The following is a 24,458-nucleotide window of genomic DNA, read 5'->3' as shown; positions in this document are numbered from 1 at the left end:
TATCACAGTGTGAAATGTGTGTTGGGACCCGGATTTCCTCATACTCCTCCATTAAACTGTATTGTGTGTATTTTCGTAACATTGACGGTATGATCATCACTGAAAAGTTATATTATTAACCAAGATAATCTAAAATCAATTTTTGCTTGAAATAACATAACTCTTAAAACACTGGTTGTTGTTTATCAATTCATAAAATGGGAAGGTTCAGTTAAGTAGTGGCATGTACTGCACTGTATGTCCAATTCTGGAAAACTAAAATAAGGAAGGAGACTAGGTTTTCCGATTTTTTTCTGAGACAAAACTGGACAGTTTTATTCTTCCCCATCGTCTTAAGTAATTCTGTGATGTATTTTATATTTTAGATAGCTTCCTTGACTTCGAAACAGGGACGATTATTTTCCAGTCCTGAAAGTATCGGGAACAGATTCACTAGTAATGTTCGAGGGTTTATAATTATTATAATGTTTGAAATAAAAAAAACTTTAATTTGCGTTTGAAAAAAATATTACTAGAACCAGTTCTGTAACCATATTTTGCGTGTTACATTTAGTGGAACTTCAATAAGAATGAAATAAATTTTAATTCGCAGGACAAAACTGTGTGATTTTATATCTAAATCTAACAGTTTATAAAAAAAAATAACAAGGCTAGAAATAAAAGATAGATAATAATATTTAATATTTCCTTAACCGGCAGGCTGCCATGCCAATTTCACGTTTCTTTTTTAGTATTTCTCTGTGTTGGCAACTTTGGCAACATTTTCCTCTGCCAGATTTCATGAGATTTGCAAATTCAGTGCAATTCATGTTATAGTTTAAATAACCAAGAAGTTAGGTTTTTACCATTTGAAGCTTCAGATGAATCCTTTCAATGTTCCAAATGTTCTACACAATATTGTGACGTGCTACATGACGTCCATCGCTGCGCAACGGCTGCAATGGGAACGCACACATCCGCGACAACGAATACGTTGAAATTTTTTAGTTCCCACAGCGACGAATTGAATACCAACATACCGTTGGCAACATCCGTGGCAACGAATGGTTTGAAACAACGGGAATAATGCATTCCCGCGGTAACAAGCATAGAACACGTGAAATCGAACACTGGAAGAAGGTGCTCCCTATTCCGTCCGAGGCCAGGTTATAAAAGTCCAGCTTCTGAGGGATCAGACAGTTTTTGACAGTTCAGTTTGTATTGAGTTTGTATTCGACTCTAGCAGGAAGAGTTCTTCGGCAAGGGACCAAGATACTTGACCGAGAATAGCGGTGCAAGTAATTATAACGTTGAAGAAGAAACGTCCGCAGATGTTATAAATGATCATCATTGTACTCGATAGTGTAAAAGTGAGCGTTCGATAAATCTATTCGTCAAATCCGAGACCCGCGTGAATTTATTTTTCGCGTTACATAGGCAACACACTCCAGGAAAGTTTTGGTGGTGGTACGGCCAGGATATATTGAACAATTTTGAGCAAAGTAAATGTTTCGCATCCTTTAAAACCTAACCCGAATATTAGAAATATTATACTTTTGAAATGTGGCACAGTTCAGATATTTGGGAACAACGATAACAGATCGAAACCTGGTTCAGGAGGAAATTAAGAGGCGATTGAACTCAAGTAATGCTTGCTACCATTCAATCCAGAACCTTTTGTCTTATTGTCTGCTGTCCAAAAACATAAAAATTAGAATATACAAAACTATAATTTTGCCTGTGGGTCTGTATGGGTGAGAAACTTGGTTTCTGACATTCAGGTAGGAACACAGACTGAGGGTGTTTGAGAAGAGGGCGTTGAGAATATTTAGACAGAAGAGAGATGAAGTGACAGGAGGTTGGTGAAAACTGCATAATGAGGAGCTTCTTAACTTGTGCTCTTCTCCAAGTATAATTAGAATGATTAAGTCAAGGAGGATGAGGTGGGCAGGTCATGTAGCACGAATGGGGCGACGAGGAATGCGTATAGGATATTGGTAGGAAAGCCAGAAGGAAAGAGACCACAGGGAAGATCAAGGCGTAGGTGGGTGAACAATATTAGAATGGATCTTAGAGAGATAGGATGGGAAGGTGTGGATTGGATAGATCTGGCTCAGGATAGGGACCAGTGGAGGGCTCTTGTGAACACGGTGATGAACCTTCGGGTTCAATAAAATGCTGTGAATTTCTTGAGTAGCTGCAGAATTAGCGGCTCCTCCAGAAGGGCTCAGCTCCATGGGTAAGCAAGTTAGTATACTTTTGAAAAATTTCCTTTTTCCTAGAGTGACTTACATCGAATACTTAATAAAGGATGAAACTTCAGGAAGGTTACAAAGCTCCGAAAATAACAGGTCATTATTCACTTCCACTTTTAACAAATTCAGTCATCCATATTGAGATTCAGTAAGGCACAGGTGTTCTACAAAATCAAACCATCTTTCAAAACAGTGTGCAATTCGAGTGTACAATGGATGAGAATCGTCGAAGAAAATATTTTGTTCGAATGGAGAAAGTTTCTTCAAATTTTGTAATACATGTATTACATAGAAATTTTTCTTCCACCTCCGGACATATTCTGTTTTCAGTTTATTGAATACTGAATATATTTCGTTGATCTCTATGTAATTTATTTAATGCTTACAATAAAGAGACTCATGACACTTGAAACATGTACAATTACATATCTGGAAGAGCTAGATCAGCAGTGACCTAACAACAAATCTGCAAAGCGTTATGCTCACGTTTCCATCACCTTGACTCAAGAAATAAGATTTTGTTACTGTCAAGTTTTCAAGAAATCTCTCCATAGCAGCAAAGAAGCTGATGAAGCGAGTAGGAAGGTGAGGAAAAACAGAATACTTAGTTTCCTGAAATATGGAGTAGTCTCTCAGCCCTTCAAGTTGCAGTGCACTGGATGATAATTCATTAAACACTTTAACTACTAAAATTTCGACATCAGAGGACAGTTCCCCCCAACCCACCTATTTTGGCAGCATTCTGTCATATAGTGGCCAGCAGTCAATTTGGCATATCGAATGAGTTTATTAATTTCACAGATGCTGATCTATTCCTCCTGTAATTAAGTGCACACTTTTCTGCAGCGTATGCAACTTTTCCCGATAGATCTGCCTTTGGAGATATAGTCTTTAAGCTTATCAGCAGTCGCCTCAGATGCTCAATCTCAATTTTCGCGAAAATCTAAAATTGCTGAAGTCGTATTCCTCTCAAGATCAAAGTATCGAATGGCAACTGGATACATGTTAAAATTGCCTTTATTTGCTACATTACAGCCAACGGAAAATGGATCATTATCTGCATTTTTCAAATCTAACTTTAGTGACGCCTTCAGATGGAGAGGAGGTTTGCGAGCCCGAACGCCGCTATGCTGGCGAGACTGTAAGCTCCTGGCACGGCCTCCCATGCCACATGGGTGAAAGGTAGGGACCAGATGAAGTGTAATTCCCGGTACCCCAGGTTGGGGTTTGGGGCTAACAATCCCACCCCTGAAAATTTACTGTTACGAAGCCATGGATGAGGCCAAGATCCACACAGGGTTTTAGGGCCAGTAAAGGTAAATGGATTGTGATGAGTGATGTGGCAATATATTTTCAGCCTGTGATTCCGTTTCTGTGCGTCCACAGTAGATTTTCGATGCTAATTTAGAAGTGTGAACACAAAGAGAGAGAACAGTAAATTTCGAGTAATGGGACAAGAACTGTGGTGGTGTTTTGAACCATAAAATCACTGATTCTGCTCAGGACACTTATTGTGGAGGCCTGTTCCAGTTGTCACAAAATGCTTGTGAACAGCTAACTTCTTTAAGTTTGCCAGAAATTTTCTTGTTGTGCCGTGAAGGCCGGCTCCCGGTAATATGTTAAAGGAGTATTTAACTTTTTGTATTTTAGGGGAAAATGTTGGTTAGGATAGAATTAGTCTTGGGAAATACTTGTAAGATGTACGAAAGAGGATGTAAGAAGGTTAAGAAACTTCAAGAAATTTCTGCGTATGGAGTTAGACGGCCGTTAGCCTTTGACGCGTCGATGCCTTGTCAGCAGATTGACGTTGAATGTATATCGAACTGCTAACTACAGAATTTACAGTTGAGTGAAGGGAGGGACGTTTGCAGGTAAAAGTGTTAGCCAAATGGTCTAGCAGTAGGAGGGGTGTGTCCACCCTAAGGATCCCAGCCAACCACTTGGGACAAGACGTCATTACAGGCGGGCTTACACCCTCCGGGAAAGTAATGAGCTAGCATGAATAAAGGTATATAACCCGGAGAGCAAATTATTATCGGATTATTCAAACAGTAATTTTGGCCAATTGCGGTCGTAGGCCATGTTGGAAGAGGCACTGACTAGACACCAGGCACGCCATCCTTCTGCAGACTCACCCAAGTAAGTGGAACTACTCTTATCGCCATGCTTAATAATTGTGATATTATTAAAGTGTAATCCCTCCAATGGGACTTGAGTTAGGAACGTTAAAACAAATGTGCAGGGCGTAAGAGTGATCCAACGGAGTGCTGCAGAGGTAGACAGGTGTAATGTAGAGACTGCAGAGGGTGTGTCTAGCGGCAGGGATGTGTAGATATATACCTATATAGTTGTTGAGTAGATCAGGAGATCGAGGGAGTAATTTAGCGGTTTCCTTAGCCCACCCCCTGTGACTGCAGTACAGAAGGTGACAGCGGGATGCCTCCATGCCCCCTGTCACCACGGCATAACAGGTGGCACAACATTTCTATTACGAATTTCTGTTGTCGCATGACGTCCTATTGTTTTCACCGAATCATATGTCAGAGTAGAATTTACGCAGCACATTTTACAATGTCCTGTTTTGTAGACTTCTTTCGACAGCGAGTTCGCCAATTCCTCATTTCGCCACCACTCTTCATGAAAGTGGCACTGTCACCGTCTTTTTATTTTTCTTTCCTATTTGAAAGAGTATGAGGTTATTCATATTTCCAAATGAAACATTTATATAAACACCACATTATTGTTTCAAGCTTAACAAGCTCAGTGTTACTGCCTGGCTAATGTAACTCCCAAATTACAATGACAATTGAATTATAGACATTTGCCCCTGAAGGCATCAATGAAATATACGACGTTAAATTAAAAACAAACGCAATCATCTGAACACCTGCAATTATGAAAGTCCATTGGTGTATCCGCGTATTGTTCGCTCCATGTTTCGTCCGCTGTTAGTTAGAAACTGTAAAATATTACAAAATGAGTATTCCTGGACCTGAAGTATTTCTTCTTAAGACGAAAGTACTTCTTTCGAAAATAGATCCTGTACATGTTGTAAAAAAATCTGTGGAGCGATATTTACAGAAAATTTCCGGTCCTAACCACCTAAACCCAGACATTTTGCGTGCGGCCCATTATTGCGACTAAACGCTGTTCATTTAATTAAAAACCTGGAATCTGAGACTGAAAACTGGACAGTCGGCAACCCTAAATGAGACATTTTCTTTAAATGAAAAATTTGGTTTACTTCAGAATCGAGTACCAGTAATGATCAGGAAAGGAATAATATTAACCACACAGTTTAATATTTAACTTTTTAGGGAAAGACTCGCCTTAAATATAAATGCTACAATATATAATATGATCTTCAACATTGTTTCACTGTAGCTGAAAATTGAGGACATATAACTAAGAAACTGTTGTGGTTAGCTTCAATTGAGAACTAGATTTCTAATTTCTGAACAGGATCTATGTTCCAATCAATATATTGTAAACATACAGTTACTGTGTGAAGACAGCACCATGAAAAGTAAAGTAAAGTAAAGTAAACTAAAGGCCGTGAAGTCCCATAGGGTTGTGAGACTTTGAGGGTCCCACACTATCTAGACAATCGGCTCAAAGATGGCGGTAAGGTTGTCAGCCTTACGCGCCGGCCGCGCTTTACTCCCCAGGAAAATTATTTAATTAATTCCTGGTACTCATTTCTGTTAGAGGCTGAGTAAACCCCAGGGCCTAGTACAGCTGGAAGGATTAGGTCAACTGACAAAATCCAATGACCTCATTGGGACTTGAACCCGCTTGTAGCATAGCCCCTCAACCAACTACGCTACCGCGTGCCCATGTGCATGTATTTATGTTTTTGTGGTTCAATTTGAAGAGTGTATAGCGTCGGATGGTAGGATAATAAATTAAAGGTGAACTGGAAAGGTTCGGAAGTGCTCGGTAATGGCCTAATCGAGATACTATCTCGACATTTGCTTGGAGAGAAAATCGCGGAAAATCTCAGTCAGAATATCCGGTCTCCCGACCGAGAATCGAACCAAGTACCTCTCGAATATAGATTTAGAGCGTTACGTATTTCCAGACCAGCCTGTGTGTTGAAGGAGCGTTTAAAATGATAAAAATGTTATAAACTTATATAAAAGATTGTAACATCTAGCAGCAACAAAGGAACTGCTTTTCATTTTGGTTAACTGATTCATTCTACAAATCAGATCCATTTTTCAGAAGTTTGTAGTCGCTCAACTGTTAAAGTAAATCCCCGTGTTCTAAGGAACCAAATATTTTATTCTCGTGTTCACGAGAGTCCATAACTGGTCGTATCTAGGGCTAGTGGAATCCTGTCCACTGCCTTGCCTAATATTAACATCCCATCTAAACCAATGCCCCTCAAATGGTCTCGTCCCTGTACTTTTTTCTTATATTATCCCTGAGTTCATGGGTGGTGGCAACGTGCCTACGGTTGTGCCATTTCCTAACATAGTACATTTTTCACAATGGATGACAGATAACTGCTTCAGAATCAAGAGATGAAAGGATTAAGTTTTGCAATATCGTTTGAGATTTTCCGTCCTTAAAAGATTTTTACCAGTTTCTGTGGAAAGCGGTGTGGAAATATTTTATAGAAGTATTATATTAAATTCATGGCTGTAAATGGGAGTAGATGCGGGTAGACAATTTCTGCTTGGTTTCAGAACCCTTTATAACGAATTTATTCATCATCATCAGTAATCTGACAAGACGACAGGTCCACAGTCTCTTCCAAAACAATTCCTCCATTTAATGCGATCTAGAGCTTTCTCCTTCAAATGACAGTATCCTCTTCTGTCCCCAAGGTCATCCAGCATCTTCTTACGTCTTCTTCCTCGTCTTCTTGTCACTTCTATCCGCCCCTCTATTTTCCTTCAACAACTTCTTTTAGAAGGCAGTTTCTGCGTAAAACATGACCAATCCAATTAGCCTTCTGTTTTCCTATTTCATGTAGGATGTTCCTCTTCTCACTGACTCTAATTAACACTTCTTCATTTCTCACATAATCGGTCCAGATGATCTTCTCCATCCTTCGCCAACACCACATTTCGAAACTTTCCAGATGTTTCTGATCTACTGCCCTAAGTGTCCATGTTTCAGCCCCATACAGAGCTATGCTCCAAATATAGCATTTCACTAGTTTCTTCCTCAAATTTAAGTCCAATTTGCTGGTAAAAAGATTCTTCTTCTTGCTAAATGCAGCTTTTGCCATGGCAATCCTGGATTTAATTTCACTAGTACACCTTCCATCATCTATTAACAAGCTACCCAAATATTTAAAACATTCCACATTCTCCAGTTGTTTTTCGTCTATCTTTATTGTGACTGGGGTTGGTTGTTTCGAAATTTTCATTACTTTCGTTTTTTTCCACATTCATTTCCATGCCATAGCACCTTCCAATTTCAATTAGTCTATCAATCATGCCCTGTAGCACAGTTTCTTCCTTATCCATTAACACAAGGTCATCTGTATATTTCACAGTTTGAATAATTTGCCCTTTGCCCTCCTACTTTGAAGTCTCCGACGAATTTATTATGGTGTCTTAAAGAGCCATATCTACTGGTATCAGCAACTATATTCATACAAAGAATTTCCGAATCCGAAACTGCCTTGTAATAATATCCTGTATAACGCGCTGAATATCCCCCTCACTATTTTACTGATCTGGATCGTCTACCTGGATCAGAAGAACTATATCCAACCTTGATTTTAACATCTTAAAATTTGCAACTTTGTCTGAAAAATTTCCATTTTGTACGTACAAAACGAGATAAGTATAAACCTATATTCAGCTTTTAAAGTAAAGTAACTTCGCAAAGGCTCCCCACTACTGACAGAATTCCGCACTCAACTTAACTCAAACTCATTTCGGTGCTACCTACTTCTTCATAAGCATGTCACAGATGGAAGCAATTCTTAGAAGGCTTAAGGGAGACATTTGTCAGTTTAACGATCTCCCGAGCCTTTCGGACGAGCTCAAGTGGTGCGTATGCAGGGCAGCATTGTGATATCCCTTCTGGTTCCTTTAGGAGGTGATATGTGGAAGTTACAATGGGACAAGAGACGGAAGGATACAACAAAATGCAATCACACCGTGCTCATAGCAAATTCCTGCGACAATATATGAATCAGCATATAATGGACCGTCGAAATGCTCTGCCTTTTTACACTACTGTGATGTTTTACGTCATACAAACTTCTATGAAATGTCTGGGTTACATTATACAGCGGTATTGCAGCAAATTTGTTGTAGAATTCGGGTGCAGTGTTTGAAGTCCATATTCAGCTATGAAGAGACATGTTTCTGGTTTCTCTAACCAAATTGAAACCAGTACTAGAAAATATTAATGAAGTTATGACGTGGTTACAAAAACAGACCGATAGTGAACTCCTTAATTTGCTACATCAGATTAATAGTGACAATGTGTTCTGGAAAATTGCAGTGATCAATTGCAACAAATTTCATTACATGATGGCAGTGAATGCCGCCTATTGTAATCGTGGATATTGCTGTCATTCGTATAGTGCTGTAAATGTATAAGGCTCCGCTCAGACTAGTGAAGGGTAAAGTTGCCCCTGTGCTTAATGAATTAAGCACTACATCATTAAGGCGTATGCGGAAGTGGATGTATGGATCCATACATTCTTGACCTCGACACTAGTTGGAGTTGAATGGTCAGCTTCACACCCTGGCCACTTAACACCCCGGGGAAAGAGCCCCTGGTACTCATTGGATAGAAGGCTTGGGGAGGCAGAACAGGTCATGGTCGACGTGGAGAAGAGAATATTCTCGTCCCTACCGGGACTCGAAATTCGACCTCTCGGTCTTCCAGCCCATATCCAGTAGGCATACTGACCACGTTAGCAATAAGTAGTCAGTGATATTCAGTGTCATATCACATGTGTATTCACACCAAAGAAAACCAAGCATTTGGCAGTTTGTGAACAAGGCCAGTAAATGAAGTTGTCAGTGCATAATGTATGTTGTGGGAAATGTAGAATCAGAAAAAGAAGAACCAAATGCCTGTAAATGTGCTCGTTTTACATTAATAATTACAATCAGTAGCTTTATTGCATGCTCTTCGGAAACATAGGCATTGGTATGTTTCTGTAACTGGCATTAACTCAATATTTCTTTGTTCCTCTGGGTCACAGTCTACTGTGATGCATTCTACCTTAATGCTAGGTTACATAAGATGATGAACCGGATGATGCGGAGAGAAAACTGCTTACAACGGCAGCCACAATTAATAGGCAGCATAAATCACCAGACAATGTAATTACTTCTGATATTCATCATGTGTTGCTTCATGAAATTTTTCTAATTGTGATATAGCAGCCGTTCCAGTGTGAAAAGTTGTAATTAATGTATATACAGGTTCTAGAAGTGGTATACAAATATTTGTAATTAATAGTTGCCTGTTGCAAATTTTACCTTCAGTGACAAGTGCCATGTATAGTAAATTATACAGTTTATAATGTCTTAAAAGTTCAAATTTGTCGGATTTGAGGTCCTCGCAACATCGGTTATGAAGAGTTCTGCCTCCTGCAATGCGACGTCATATTGCCCATTGGAAGCCAACTGACGTCTCAGAGGAACATGTCTCCTCCATCCTTATGGTCGAAGAACGAGCCAAGCAAGAAACCGGCGCGGGCAGGTAACAACAAGAACTCACGCTGGATTCCCGCTTGGCCGACTCTTAGATCCTGAAGATGTAGATGAGATGCCCCTCCGAAACGTCAACCAACCCCCGAGAGATAGAACTCTTCACACTTTAACTTCTCACATATTCTTTTAGTTTTTGTGCCGTACCCACTTAAATATGGTTGTTTTGGACATTGTACGTTATTTAATTTCAGATTTTTGTGGCAGAGTACCCTTAACCTTTAACATTTAATTTCCATTTATACTTGGCCCTATTTATTCAGAAACTTAGATATTCAGCTACTGCTCGTTACGTTATTCTTTGTGGGACTTCGATATATGAAGGGCTTACACGAATAAATATAAAAACTATGTTTGCCTTCTTCAGTGCTTCGATTATTGTTATTGCTCACGTGCCTTATCGCGCCCATGAAGCACGAACAATAGAAGTGATTATGTAATATCCTAGTTTGTTCTTCAGCTTTCCCGCGAATATGGACTTTTTTTGATGACCTTTTCAGAAAAGGCAATACATAATCAATTTAAAAAACTGTAATTCTTAATTTAAATACGTTGTTCATTTTTTTAATTATATATATGGATCTCCAGAAACATTATGTTAATTTCCTTTTTTATTTATATCTCAAGGAATTGTGGTCAATTGACCTAAAATATTTTATATTTTCTTGATTTTTAAGTTTTCTTTAGTATACTTCCACTTTTTATATACACATTTCCAACCTCCTGCAATAAAAACACTGACCACGTGCATTCGTATTTAATCCGCTATTTATAATTTTCATTTCATGCATCCTGTTATGTTATAATATACAACTTCTATATTAAAACCATCACAACATAACTATATCAATGTCAGTGCCTAGTTTTGGCTCTGCTAAATTGTCTATTATAACACAACCTGATGTATGAAATGAAAATTATAAATGCTAGTCAAGCAAGTTGCATATATAGTAGCAGAGCCAAAACTAGGCACTGACATTGATATATTTGTGTTGTGACGGTTTTAATATAGAAGTTGTAATCAGCCATTGTTACCAATGAAACGTTCTCCCACATATCACTATAAGCGGGGCCGATTTTTCTATCATACGGCGGGATAAATGTAAACAATTAAGTGATCTGTGCCAGTCGCATTGGTAAGACGTATGTCTTAGAAAAAACACCGTGGTTTTAATCCGTAAGCGAACTGTACCGACCGAGCGACCGCCGCTTGTCGGCGAAGTTGCGGATAGAGGGTGTCGCGTGGTCTGCACAACGGATCCGCACGGCCGTTAATCTCGGTCTTCTAGACTTGCTGTTAAGTCTTAAAAGTACTTTAAATTTCATGTGTTTAGTCACGGGCTGAATACAAATAATGCTGGGAATTAAAATTTGTATAAATGTCAGTTTCACATAGAATGTGTGTACAGAAGCTCTCCATCGAACTTGCGTTTTACTGAGGGTTTCCTGTAGCACAGAAACGTGTAACTGTAAAACACTTAGGAATACAATAGAGAAAATTGCCACGACTAGCAACTAGGAACAGGTCTATATGCCGTAATAATTATAACGTTAAAAATGTTGATCATACGTCGTGTTTGGGAAGTACCTTGGCTTCCTCTCTTTATGAAAGGTAGTGGCTAATAAGAGCTAAATATTTTTAAAATGTTCGATTTTCCGAAACTGAATCGGGGCAGCAGTCAGGAAGCATTTTAGAATCTTAAGAACCACCGACTCCACAATTAAAAGCATTTATTTTCTCTTCTTTAGTTGGAGTATATCTACAGTTTATCAATTCATTTGTTAACGTACATGGTAATGCAAATATTCTGATTCAACGATTAGCAAAATGTCAGGACTTTATAAGAAATTAAAGGCCAATATGCAAAATATTCCTGAAGATCGATCAATGACAGAAGGCTTAAATACTGTTAGCATATGTAATTTTCGGGGATGAACGTTTTGGTCTTCCTAATTTTTTACTGCTACCATACAGAAGGTCATCAGCACAAAGAAGGGTGTTCAATTATCTCCTCTCGAGAGTGAGAAGATATAAGTAGACTTTCGGAATTCTGGCAAACAAATGCAGAATTTTCCATTAGTCTCTTGAGATCTCCGTCGCCTTTGATAGAACATTGCGCCTTGGTTTGTTATAGAAGTTATCAGAATTACAAATTTCGATCAGTCTAGTCAAGCTTATTAGATGTTTTCTTTTTCAGAGAAAATTCAGAGTTTCAGTCGAAGTGTGAAGGTTCTGCACCAAGATATATACAAGCAGGGGTGCCACAAGGTTCCGTCCTGTCCCCCACATTATGTAAATATGTAAATGATATATATGCATGTAAGTGTGTGTGAAATGATACATCCCAAACACACGATGTCTTTCTAAATCTCTTTGCTGATGACGCCTGTGTATATACGACAGACCACAAAGAGGGTTATGTTCTCAGAATGCGGCAGTGAGATCTCAGTAATATTGAGACGTGGTGTGAACGCTGGAGCATAAAAATCAATGAAGATAAGACTCAGAAAATCTATTTTTCCCATAGACTTAGATCCCTAGAGACTCGCCTTACATTGAATGTAAAATATCTGGGTGTAAGTTTTGATAAGAGGATAACATGCAGGCTGCAGGTGGAAATGACTGAAGTCAAGGCCTTCAGAACGTTTATTAGAATCTAGACTCTATTCAAAAATGAAAGTTTAAGCGCTGATGTTAAACTAACCCTTCCTAATGCACTGGTTAGATCAGTGATGACTTATGCTTAACCCGCCTGAGAACTAGGGACAGACAAATGTCTCTTCAAATTACAGCACCTACTAAACAAGTTTCTCCGCACTATTCGAAATTTTCGAAGGGGCACACCGGTCCGCGATTTGAACACGGCTTCCAATCTACCTTATGCATACGATTATATAACAAGATTGTGCAAGCAACAAACAGTAGTCATAGAGCATCATGAGAATTAACATGTTCGTAGTACAGCACAAGGAGAAACGAGTCATAAAAAATATAAGAGGCTTAAATTTGGCGGTTGTCAAGCTTAGGACAGTTTTAATTATTAGCTCCCGTTGTAGCATAAGATACGTAAGATATGCATGACCTGCTTTATAAAGCATGTACTGACAGAGGACTAGTATATAGTAGAAAATGAAGAATATTCTATAACACGCTACATGTGCGATATGTAACTTGACGAAAGACCAAGTACAGGTATATACATAAGACACAAACTGATCTTCTCGTCAGAGAGAGTGTTATATGAGGACTATGACCACACAGGTTCAGTTGTAGAAAAAATCCGTGGTCGTGGGTATCCTTGTGTTTAGACAGGAAAACGAACTGAGTAGCGGTAAACCGCCAGTCGTAAAGTAACTTTGACTTTGTCTTTGATACTCAGCGAGGAGACTGAAGGCTCCCTGGGCCATCAGAGAGTAAAATATGGCCATGAGTCCCGTGGTACTCGGAAGAAAGGATCGTTGTGCTGGCTAGGACCTTCAGCAATTTACCCCACCAACCAGATTCGTGAAATTCGGGAGTCGAGTCCGACCTGCCCCTACCAGTACTTAGCCGGAGTCCATTCAAATGCGCGTGCGGGTGCGTGTAAAGGCGAGTCCAAATTACTCGTGCTCGTGTGACTCGCTATACTCGCGAGTAATGTGGACGATATGGTAAGTCACAAGATAAGAAAATTTAAAATTTTTAATTTAAAAACTATAGCCAATAAATTAAAATACGACTACAGCCTATACACACTACAAGTAAATATACGGATCCTCACGCGCCGTAGCCTGGCGAACAACTGAAGTAGTGTGGACGAAGATTTACGAGCAAAAGTAAAAGCCAGGCGAGTCTCCCGATGAGCAAAAGCCTGGCGAGCACGAGCAAGAGCACGAGTAATGTGGACGCGCAAGTTAGTAAGGGAATGCCTGTTCGATTCGTCACTAGTGGAGAGAGAGTGCCCGTTAGTATTCAAACTCTTCCTCTCGTTGAAGAAGAGGCCCAATTTCAAAACACGTAAACGACTTGGGAAGAATAAAAATATGATCAAGGTTCCTGAAAGGACCTGAAACCAAGATTGACTGCCCTGGAAAAAGCCAGCAGCAATTTACTCAGCCGACCGAGTGTCCACGAGTCGTGATTTGTAAGTGAGCAGTGGCAGTTCGTGATTGGCCGTGAGAAATCACCAGTTAGCGGATGCTACATAGCAAAGACTACCGGTGACAAAATATCAAACAGAGGATGTTGTTTGTATGCTGTGGTTGTAATGACTTATAAAATGTGTAAATTAGTGAGACTCTTATAAGCATTTGTACAAGTTACGAGTTACAGGTATCAAATAAATCCAATTTTCAATCAAATTCCCATGTCTGTTCACTAACACGTGATAGCATAAATTTTTGTAGGTGTATTTTAAAGACTTCTTTTTTGGTTGTTTGAGCCGCATAATTCATAGATATGATGGTATTAGGAAAAAAAAAAGAGATCATTATTTTTTAGGTATGTATAGGTATATATGACGTTAAATTTTGTTGAATTCTTAATATTTTAGTGTTTAAATTATGCGGGTTTGATACTCAGTTTATAAATAGGAGACATATCTCTGATGTCTAAGAAGTGTGTCTTACATTGTTGCTTTTGTATAATCTTACAACTGTATTTCAGTTACCACCCCTACTTTTTTCATATGTGCAGGACAACTTGTAATTTAACTGAGATTGTATTCTGGCGTATTTGATCAACGCATTGCCAGTAACAGCTCTGCAAAGACGATACGCGCAAGCAACAGTAAAGCAAGCAGTGTTTTCTGTGTGTCCGGCAGCTGGTGTAGGAGCGGTGAAGTCACACAGCAACAGCGGGTAGGGGTCACGTGATATATGTTGACTGGTGTCCGATATCGGTCCCTCGGTTATATCAGTGAGCTGGCAGAGAAAAGAAATAGTAGCTGAGGAATCACGTGAACGGAGCGAAGTGGATAATTCAGAGGGGTTCAACAGTTGAGAGTACAAGGACGAAAATGAAGCGTGAATTGTGAAGATTAATTGAGTACAGATTATGACAGTGGAGTACAGAGAGAATAAAGACGAAATAACAGGAAGACGTTATAGTGATTTGAAGTGAAATTTCTGTGTTGAGATCCGTTACTAGGAGACGACTAATGGAAACAGAGAATCCTAGTGCGTGTCCAACGGTGAACTGGAAAGTGTGCAAATCAGCGCTAGCGCTGTATTGTCTGCAGTAAATGTGATTACTCGTAAGAGAGATTATAACCAAAGCGCTAATGAATCCAATCATCCAAAATAGAACCCGTTATTCTTGTCACGCCTACCACCATACACGTGACAGTATGATTCCCCCAGTTTTTTCAGAAAAACTTTCTTTCATTGCTGACACGTTCTTCCACGTTTGACATAATATCTGTATGTACAAGATTCCAGGGGGGGCACGCGGTAGCGTAGTGGTTGAGGAGCTATGCTACAAGCCGGAAGGTCGCGGGTTCAAGTCCAGACGAGGTCATTGGATTTTTTCAGTTGACGTAATACTTCAAGCCGCTCTAGGCCCTGGGGTTTACTCAGCCTCTAACAGAAATTAATTAAATCATTTTCGTGGGGAATAAAGCGCGGCCGGCGCGTAGGGCTGACAACCTTACCGCCATCTTTGAGCCGATTGTCAAGGTAATGTGGGACCCTTAACGTCTCACAACCCTATGGGCCTTCACGGCCTGGTATGGGGATAGATTTACTTTACTTTACAAGATTCCAGGTACTCAATGTGGTGAATGTTCAGATTATGGCCATTTGAGGTGTGATGTCATGTACTTTGGTAGATGTGAACCATATTTAGTAGGAACCTGCTGTCAGCATGTTCATGTTAATATGAATTATACCCTTTGATGTAGGGGTACGCAGTAGCGTAGTTAGTTGAGGCACTACGCTACAAGCGGGTTCAGTTCCAGATGAGGTCATTGGATTTTTCCAATTGACCTAATCCATCCAGCTGCACTATGCCCTGGAGTTGACTCAGCCTCTAATAGAAATTAGTACCAGGGATAACTTTGCTTTTTACTTCTTTTTTTTTTTTTTACTTTACCCTTTGATATATGTAGAAGTGAGAGTTTGTTAAAGGACTGAAACACACAAGGTGCTGACTGGAAATGATAAGTTTTTATTGTTTTGTGTGTGTGTGTGTGTGTGTGTGTGTGTGGAAATTTCATTACTATTTCATATTGCTGATTTGCAGAACATACTTAATAAACTGAGAGTTGCTGTAATAGGTCAAAGCACATTTGCAGCTGAAGTGTACAAATTGTTGAGAAAGGATGGACACAAAGTTGTTGGAGTTTTCACAGTTCCAGATAATGGAAATCGAGAAGATCCTTTAGGTAAGTTGCAAGTTTTGCCAACACTTTATTCTTGAGACATTTAAAAATTGAAATATTCTGGAAATATTGATTTTCTTGTATGAAGTCTCTATGAACTATTCTTATACTTGTAAAATTTAAAGAAATGCGTATTTCATGTTGCTACTGATCTTTACGGATTATAATCATGATCACAAAAATCTATACATTGACCCAGCTGTGACCCCCATTTATAATAGTGTACAGTAGCAGGACGTATTTTGTAAATATACCTGACAAATTCCATCAGTCATATTATATTTGACTCTTATTCAAAATGAACATTGCCCTGAATAAAGGTCAGGTATTGACAAGATATTCTTGTGGATTTCCTCGTTCCCATCACTGAAAATTCAATACTAACTTGAGCCTGCTTTCACCCACATTCTCTTCCACATACCATTCACTCTCATTCAGTAACATGGAACATCTGCAGTTGAAACACCATATATGGAGTGTAGTTGTTAACAGTGTTTTTCTCATTCATTAATCTTCTGGTTCAAAATTTGGTCAGGATATTGGATGTTCTGCCTGAGGCAATTACAGTTTCATTCAAAACCATCAGATGAATGCTGGGAGGAAACCTTAATGTGGGCCATGACCTAGCCTACCAAATTCTTCTTCTGTCATCATTTATAATTATAACAACTTTTCTCATCAACACTTTAACCTGAAGTAGTTACACTATGTCTTTCAAACCTTATTTAAAAGCTTCTGTACATTACATTGCATGTTTTGACCGACATTGATCATCATCAGATTTTTAAAATTGTTAGTGGAGACTGTTGTGCTTCCAGTTTGTGATTCTAATATTCAGTGTGCAGTCCAATTTATGTCTCGTGTATTTCAAGGCGTTGGGTGTTCCTTCCTGTTATGTTTTGTGTCTAGACTGTGAGGGACATAAATAATATATTCTTTACTATTTCAGCTTCAACAGCAGCAGCAGACAGTATACCAGTATTCAAAGTCAAGGCATGGAGGAAACAAGGAACACCATTGGCAGAAATTATCAGCAAATATAGATCACTTAATGCTGAATTGAATGTTCTGCCATTCTGCTCTCAGTTCATCCCTATGGATGTTATCGATTATCCTAGGTTGAAAAGCATCTGCTATCATCCTTCACTTCTTCCCAAGCACAGAGGAGTTAGTGCCATAAATTGGTGAGTGATTCTAAAGTAAATTGCTTTAAGCTTGCAATGGATGAGGTACCACTAATTTGAATTGAGATATGCTAAAAGTATAAATATTTCTATCTTGTGTTTTCATCAGTTGTACTCTAGCCCTTATATCATATACTATCATTGAAAAACTGGAGTGGAAGTAATGAATGAAGACACTGTAATCAGTCTTGTCATAACACAAAAGTGAAATACATAGATGTTTTTATATGAATACTTTCAAATTATATGAATAGCTTTGGTACTTTGAGCAAGATTTAGTTTGCATGATATATTTATATGTATGACAACAAAATAAATTTTTATTATGAACAAAATTTATTTTAAGATTTCAATCAGTGCTTAATTTCTGCAGAAGATAATGGCAACACTACAAACATTACAGTATTTCTGGCTTTAAGTCTGTTACATTGGAAAGATAATCAAGGCCTGAAGCTTCCATGGCAGTTGAATTTAATGAAATCCTCTCATGCTGTCAGCAGTGTCAGTTGGAGAAACTATGAGAAAAGATTAGGCCAAGCAAACTGACAGCTCTCCTTGTAGCCTCCCATTGGCTTGTGCTCTGTTTCAGTCATGGTTTACAAGTTAGTATGTAGATGTGGTGTGGATCTGTAGTCACAGCAAATCCTGATGAGAGGGACAGAGATAGTCTCTGAAACATTGACCATTTTTAACCATTTACTGTTGACAGACTGAGAGTATTTTATTAGGAAAATCAGTTTCACACTATGGGTGTAGACCTCACCAATTCAACATTTCCAGTCTCACTACATCGACACTTTCTTTTTGATTCTAAGAATGTATGAATTCCACGAAATCTAGTAAATCTAGTATAATAAAATAATTTAGTGTCCAGTGTTCCTATGTTGTTCTATTATTATTTGTGACCAAAAAAAGCAGTTTTTATTTACATTGTTCCTTCAAGGTGAAACCTAGAACAGTGCCATGCAACAGAAAATGACTGCTTGCCTTTCAGATTGTCTAGTTTCATTAAACTTGTAATTGTGACAGATGCCACTGTCATCTCATAGCAGTGCTAGATGTTGTATTTTTTGTATTGTGCTCTAAAAGGAGCACAATACATGGAGCCATGCTGGTGGTTAAACGAATTCTTTCTTGAGGTGTTAATATGGTGTCTTAGTAAATTTTAAGACTATGAGGTACATCTTAGGTGAAAAGGCCATGCCACAGCTCAAGCGGTTAGTCGCTGGCTTCCCACCACGATGGCCTGGGTTGAAACCCTGGTCTGGTCAAGTGGGATTTGTGGTGGAAAAGTGGCCCTGGGGTGGGTTTTCTCCGAGTACTTTGGTTTCTCCTGCCAATCTTCATTCCACCAAATTCTCCATCGTCATAATCACCTGGGGCAGGTACAATAGGCCAATCAGTGGCTGCCATATCGAGTGGACCCAACTGGAGTCCACCCCCCACTATGCGAATTACATCTTAAGAGAAGAGTCCCTTGGAAGTACTGAATGCCCCGCCTGATGTTTTTGTTTCTAGGACACTTATCTCAGGTGACAGTGATGCAGGGTTTTCAGTTTTCTGGGCTGATGATGGTTTAGATACGGGTCCAATTCTTCTGCAGCAATCATGCAAAGTCAAACCCAATGATACAGTTGATTCTCTATACAAGCGCTTCCTTTATCCAGAAGGGATCAAAGCAATGGTAAAGTACAGTTAGTTTCTTGATTAACTTCATGATTTTGATAAGGAAGTTGTGAAATCAGTGGTAGCAGGATAAAAATAATGACTTTGCAGTGAACATATTTCCTGATTTCATTGGCATGAGCAAAGGCCTGAAAGGATAACTGCTTCAACTGTTGTATTATATGAAAGATATACTGAGGTTACCAAGGTCATCAATAATTTACTGTCTGAGTTCATTTAGAGTTGAAGTTTTTTATAGAACCAATTTCTGATAATGGAAGCTGTTAACACAATTAAATAAGTTAAAGGCAAAAGGTAAAGTTGTTCCCCTGCTTAACTAATGCCAAGCACCATGCCATGAAGACATACTGGGGAGTGTAGGTATAGCTCCACCATTCTTGACATCAGTGCTAGATGGAAGTGAGTGGTCAGCTTCATGACTTGGCACTTTTACCCCTCGGGAAATATTTCTCACTACCACTTGGAGAGGAGGGTGGGTGGGCCTCACAGCCAGTCTAGTCACTGTGAAGAAAACAGAATCAATACCTCTGCCAAGAATTGAATTCCGGCCATCAATCTCTTATATGTGCAACATGTTAGGAAAATCTAAATATTTAAACAGTGATATGGCATGAAATTTAAAGTAGTTATTTCATACAACCTATAATTGAGTAAGAAGTCATGCTAGTTCAATAGCCTGTATTGTATATCTTATCTGACAATCAGATACTGTTATTCTCTCAAGACTTGAAAATTATTCATATTTTAATGAGAACCCAAAACAGTAGGGCGTTATATTGCGAAATTTTTAAAAAAATAATAAAACAGTATTGAAATATTACTTGATTCTATATTGGGATTGGCAGACTGTCTGTCTCTCTCTCTCACACACACACACACACAAATACATGCTGTGTTGTAAAGCGTAGATCTACTAGGACACACAGCATAATTGACCAGTATGTGAGTAGCATTGACATGTTTAATTTAAAAACATGCACAGGTTATTCATAATGGTCTACCTGATTTCAGAGGTTCTTATAGTAAAACTGATAAATCTGCAAATAAAAGTGTGTTACATGTTGAGGAGACAGCTCAAAAGAGTTTGAATTGCCCAGTAATAATTTAAATTTTCTACAATCAGTGACATTTTTTTGTATCCTTCATAGTCAGCATTATACTGACAGGTGTCCAGGATTCCATGACTAATAAAACAGGTTCTGGATTGTATGATTGGATTTATTGCCACCTTCATTTACAATCACACTTAAACACAATCAAGTACAACAGCTCACAGTAATGACTGCCTAAGACTCACTCCATTCCTTACTGGACTATGAGTGTCTTCTCGTCTACTGTGACTGTGACTGTGTGTGTGTGGGGGGGGGCACAATCAGGCTCCTGCATCACGACCAATTAAGATCTATTGTGCTTCCCATTGAATTAACCCTCTATTAATCCTACATTTTGAATGAAATGTAGGACTTTATTTATGGGTGCATCATAGTAGTCACTTGGTTCCATAATGAACTGGCCCAAGTAACGAAATCTTAAATGAACTATTACGCATATTTGGACTCTATCCATCGTCTGGTATATAGAAGACAAAGACCACAACGATTCGGAGACTGAATCTGTCTCCATCCTCAGGTGGATGGGGCAGGATAAACCTACTCAGTTGGGCCCGTTGGAAAGAGGTAGTCTTTCTAGCTCTTTCTAATGGGCCCAACTGAGTTAGGTTTATCTTGCCCCATCCACCTCAGGACGGAGACAGATCCAGTCTCTGAAACGTTGTGTTTTTTGTCTTCTATATATCAGACGATGGATAGAGTCCAAAATAAGACTAATAGTTCTGTACAGCATACACTATCATCAGAATACTTTCAAGTGTACTTAAATGAACTTGGGCCTCACAATCGCATAGAATATGTGTGGCTGGTTCATCTTCTTTCAGGCACCTCATACAAGTGGGATCGTCTGTCAATCCCAGTTTGAAAACTTATCCTTTTAGGTAGCAGTGTCCTCTGATCAGTCCTACCATTCACCTTAATTGGTCTCTGTTTAATTCCAACAGATTCTTTGTTATTCTGGCGGAGGGCCCTAATACAAGTCCCTTTACCTGTTTGAGTTCAGTTTTGGATTCCCCTTGCTTTGTGATTTATGTTCAATCCAGTCCCTGACCGCTTCCTTGGCAACTCCAACTGAGATGCCTCAAGCTACGTAGTTCAGGTCTTATGAATGGGTGTTCAGATCCTGTTCTTGCCAGTAGACCTGCCATTTCATTACCAGCAATACCCTCATGACCTGGCACCCATATCAGCTGAACTCTCTTATGTCTGGCAAGATGTATGAGGATTGGTGGCAGTTCCAGACCAGTTTTGAGATGATCTGGTGTTTGCCAAGTGCTTTAATTACAGTGTGGGATTGTCGTCAATACTCCAATAGACAAACCACATGAAACTGTACAATTGTATATATTGAATCGTTCANACAGCTTGACTGTCTGATAAAATTTAGACACTCCTATTCTTATAGTTCCTACCTAGATTCTTGACTGTGCATATCTTGATGGCGTATACTTCTGCCTAGAACATTCTTGTGTGCTGCCCAAGGCTAAAACTAAGTTTCCTCCTTGTTCCATGGCAATACACCCCAGATCCAGTGCCTATTCCTGTCTTGGAACCATCTCTATACAAGATTAGTTCCCCTCTTTCTATCGAATTTAAACCTCTGCTTCCATTTACTTCTATCAGGGATTCTGATAATGAAGGGTTTATCATAGACATATCTTGGTATCATTTTATCAGACCCCATCTGTAGGATGGGTTTTTATCCATGACCTGTGTCATGTATGCATATCCAAAACCTCAAAATTTGGGTTTCCATTGGTCGTTGCAACGTAGTCTGCAGTTTCCTATTTTGGCCTCCGTTTCCACCTGCAAGTACAGTGGGGTGTGTCCAAGGAAGACTTCCATTGCAGCTCTTGTAGCTGTTCTCATTGCTTCTGTTAATCCAAAGGAGGTTATTCTTTGCAGCTTGCTAAGTTCTGCCTGACTTGCTTTGCGTTTAACTCCAGGCCACCATATAGTGACAGCATAGGTAGCCATAGGTCTTACCACTGCAGTGAATATCCAGTATTGGTTTCAGTCCCCAAGTTTTCCCAAATGTACCTCTACATGCTCAGGAGCCCTTATAGGTCTTGTTGGTAACCTTATCCAGCTACTTTTTTCATGTCAGTCCCTTGTCTAATGTTATTGCAAGGTGCTTGACATCATTGGATAACTGGATCGTTTTATTGAAGAGGGTAGGTTCATTAAGCCCCCTTATGGTCCGCTTCCTGGTGAAGGGTATATCTACCGTCTTACATGGGTTCATAGACAACTTCATTCTTTCACACCTCTGTTGGACAGTGCACAGGGCTGTTTGTATGACCTCTGACACAGTATGAGGGAATTTCCCACTAATTAGGATTGCTATGTCATCAGTATATCCTACTGTGTAATGGCCATTGCTGTTCAGCTCCTAAAGAAGATCATCCATGACCAGGCTCCACAGCAGAGGCAACCACACACCTCCATGTGGACACCCTCTGGCCGTAGTCGCCCTCAGGGACTCTCCCGACAAAGTAGAATTTATATTCCTCCTTTCCAGCATAGCACAGATCCATCTGCATACAGAGGGCTCAATGCCATGACTTTCAGCAGCCTGTTTTATTATATCCAATGAACTTCTTTCAAAACCTTCCTCTATGTCAAGGAATTCTCCAAGGGCAATATCCTTGTGTTCAACTGCATTTTCTACGCGTGTTACCATATTATGCCATGCAGTTTCAGTATATTTAACTATTTGGTAGGCATGTTGATTTCGGCATAAAGTGTACCATCCCTATACATCTATCCACTAGTTTCTCCATCGTTTTCAAGAGGAAAGACAACAGGCTGATAGGACAATAAGCCTTAGCCTCAGTATACTCAAGTTTCTCAAGCTTAGGAATAAATTTCGCTTTAACTTGTCTCCAGGCCATGAAGATAAATCCATATAACATACAGGCTCTAAATATGCTGCATAGACGTGGGACTAGATGCTCTACCCCTTACTGAAAAGTACCGGTAAAATTCCATCTGTTTCCACAGACTTAATAGTTTAAAGGTATCGTGTGCCTATCTAATATGCTGACCTTCAGGTAGCTTAACAATGTTAACTTGGTTGGTCGCCTGTTTTGCCATGATTCTCGTGAGTCTGGCATTGCCCAGTACATCATCGATTTCCTGGCAGTATCTTCTCCATGATGATCGTTTGGCTTTCCTTATTTCTTTATTATATCAGGTGAGGGTTTCCTTATAGGTGTCCCATTGCCATATACTTTTTTCTATATTAAATAGCCCTCTTGTTTTAGCTTTTAGTCCACTCAATTTTTTATTCTACCAAAGTGCCATCCTTCGTGAGTGAGTGGTCTTGGCTGGGCAATTATGATATTAAAACAAGATGATGGACTGTTGCAGCTGGTCAGCAGACCGATATGTCCCTTATCCTGGGTATATTTCACGAAATAATCTCCAGATTAACTTATAGGTCGTCCTCATATGAGTCCGAAATTGGTTATCCTAGGATTCCTAAAGGTAACATGATTTACTGTCATGTTACCCATTTGGAAGCATAAGCATCTGTGGTCTGACAAAGGCAGTTCATCAGATACATGCCAATTACTTACCAGGTTTGCTATTTTGTTTGTCCCTAGTGTCAGGTCAATAACTCCTTCCTGTTGCAAACCACAAAGATAGGTTCATTACCTTGATTAAGAATATTCATGTTTGAACTCACCAGATATTCCATGGGGTTTTCTCATTTTGGATTGGTGTCGGTGCACCCCCCAAAAAGTGTGGTATGTGTTGGCATCACATTCAATTATGAGTTGCTTTTTCCTCCTGTGACAGTAGTTTATGATGTCCCTCACTTCTTTAGTTGGTGGTGGTTCATCTGACTCATATGAAAAATAGGCAGCAGCAACAAAACGCTCCTTGAAGCCCCTGCCATGTGTTTATGTTATCCTCACCATTGTTGCATCTCTAGAACAGAACTCCAGCAAAGGTAGGGCATTGATATGTTTCCTGACATAGATTCAGGATCAGGTGCAACAGACTAGATTGTTCCCCCAGAATTTGTTATACCTCTCACTTGGCCGCTGTATATCCAGGGTTCTTGAATTAGTGCTATATCTGCCCTCCCTTCAGCTAGCTATCATACATTGGGCAAACGGGCAGAACATTTAACACTAGATATAAAGAACATATACATGATATTAGGAATAATGATAGCAATTCC

General features: G+C 39.4%; 1 protein-coding gene across 1 annotated transcript in view; it reads left to right on the top strand.

Moving 5' to 3' along the window:
• LOC111869339 (cytosolic 10-formyltetrahydrofolate dehydrogenase) overlaps positions 1 to 24,458 on the top strand; it is an 84,393-nt gene that overhangs the window by 212 nt on the left and 59,723 nt on the right. Inside the window, exons 2-4 of the mRNA XM_023860793.2 lie at positions 16,149 to 16,290; positions 17,237 to 17,471; positions 18,990 to 19,155. Of these exons, the coding sequence (XP_023716561.1) occupies positions 16,149 to 16,290; positions 17,237 to 17,471; positions 18,990 to 19,155 (543 nt within the window). The remainder of the gene's footprint in view (positions 1 to 16,148; positions 16,291 to 17,236; positions 17,472 to 18,989; positions 19,156 to 24,458) is intronic.

Source organism: Cryptotermes secundus, unplaced genomic scaffold (genome assembly GCF_002891405.2).
Source record: "Cryptotermes secundus unplaced genomic scaffold, Csec_1.0 scaffold541, whole genome shotgun sequence".
Classification (NCBI taxonomy): domain Eukaryota; kingdom Metazoa; phylum Arthropoda; class Insecta; order Blattodea; family Kalotermitidae; genus Cryptotermes; species Cryptotermes secundus.
The sequence above is the reverse complement of the archived record's forward strand: the minus strand, read 5'-3'. Positions and strand labels throughout refer to the sequence as shown.